Consider the following 1413-nt stretch of genomic DNA (forward strand, 5'->3'; position numbering starts at 1 on the left):
CATTGCTTAATCTTGTATACGGGCCAGTAGATGCTGTTAGGTTGCCATAAGATGCCAGTGCTAAGTGTATTTTATGAGAATTTATTTGAATGAGTGCCGTTTCCCTATGCTTTGGCCCAGCCTTTAAATACAGTCTAAAATCTGTCCTTTCACATCACCTAGGAAACAGCCAGCAACATGCCATCGGCTGACTTCATGCAGTATGAAGATCTTGACAATTTCACCTACTACTTTGAGAGTTACGAAGAAGAGGAGCCGCCTCAGCCCTCGCTCAGTCACGCGCACATCGTTTCTCTTGTGCTACACAGTTTAGCTTTCCTCCTAGGAGTGCCTGGCAACGCAATTGTCATCTGGATCATGGGCTTTAAATGGGATAAGACGGTCACTTCCCTCTGGTTCCTCAACCTTGCCATTGCAGACTTTATCTTTGTCCTTTTCCTGCCTCTCTACATCACCTACGTGGCCACGGGCTTCCACTGGCCATTTGGGAAATGGCTGTGCAAAGCCAACTCCTTCGTCGCCTTGTTCAACATGTCTGCCAGTGTCTTCTTCCTTACGGCCATCAGCCTCGACCGCTATGTTCACCTGATCCATCCTGTCTGCTCTTACAAATATCGGACGGTCAGAAACACTTGTATCTTGATTGCCATCATTTGGACCTCGGCAACCATAATTGGAAGCCCGGCCTTGTATTTCAGAGATACGCTTACCCTGCACAACAATTTCACCATTTGCTACAATAACTTTCATCCGCATGACCCCAGCCTCACTGTCCTGATACACCATGTTCTCACCTGGGTGAGGTTCTTTTTTGGTTATCTCTTCCCTCTCCTAACCATGATAATTTGTTACTCCCTTCTATTCGTCAAGGTGAAGAAGAACGTCGTCTTGACTTCCAGCAGGCTTCTTTGGACTGTCCTGGCCGTTGTGGTTGCCTTCTTCGTTTGCTGGACCCCCTACCACATCTTCAGCATCATTGAGCTAACAATTCACCATAACGATTACTATCACGCCTTGCTCCGGGATGCCATTCCTGTGACTGTCGGATTTGCTTTCATCAATAGCTGTCTTAACCCGATCCTTTACGTCCTTCTCAGCAAGAAGCTGCGGTCTTGCTTTCAGGTGACATTTTCAGAATTAGTGAAACACACCCTGTGGGAGGTCAGCCGGTCAGGGACAGTCAGCGAACAAGTTTGGAACTCTGTGAGTCTGCAGCAGTACGAAACCCCCGGGGCGAAAAATCCTTCCAGCGAAACCACTCAGTAATTCGGCTATCCACCTTTCTTTCTAAAGAACTCGTTTACTAAATATCAGGAGGGTTTTGTAAGTAAATAATATGAGATTTATATACCCAAGGCATGGTAGATTGAGGCTGGGTAATATTTTGAAAGCTCATTTCAATTCTTTTTTTTT

General features: G+C 46.1%; 1 protein-coding gene across 1 annotated transcript; it reads left to right on the forward strand.

Annotated features, from left to right (window-relative positions):
- The first annotated feature begins 166 nt into the window (after positions 1-166).
- GPR1 (G protein-coupled receptor 1) lies at positions 167-1403 on the forward strand. The gene has a single exon (XM_015428652.1). The coding sequence runs from the start codon at positions 178-180 to the stop codon at positions 1264-1266; it is 1089 nt and encodes a 362-aa protein (XP_015284138.1). The 5' UTR covers positions 167-177; the 3' UTR covers positions 1267-1403.
- The last annotated feature ends 10 nt before the right edge of the window (positions 1404-1413 follow it).

Source organism: Gekko japonicus, unplaced genomic scaffold, assembly GCF_001447785.1.
Source record: "Gekko japonicus isolate JY-2015 unplaced genomic scaffold, Gekko_japonicus_V1.1 scaffold25093, whole genome shotgun sequence".
NCBI classification, from domain to species: Eukaryota; Metazoa; Chordata; class Lepidosauria; order Squamata; family Gekkonidae; genus Gekko; species Gekko japonicus.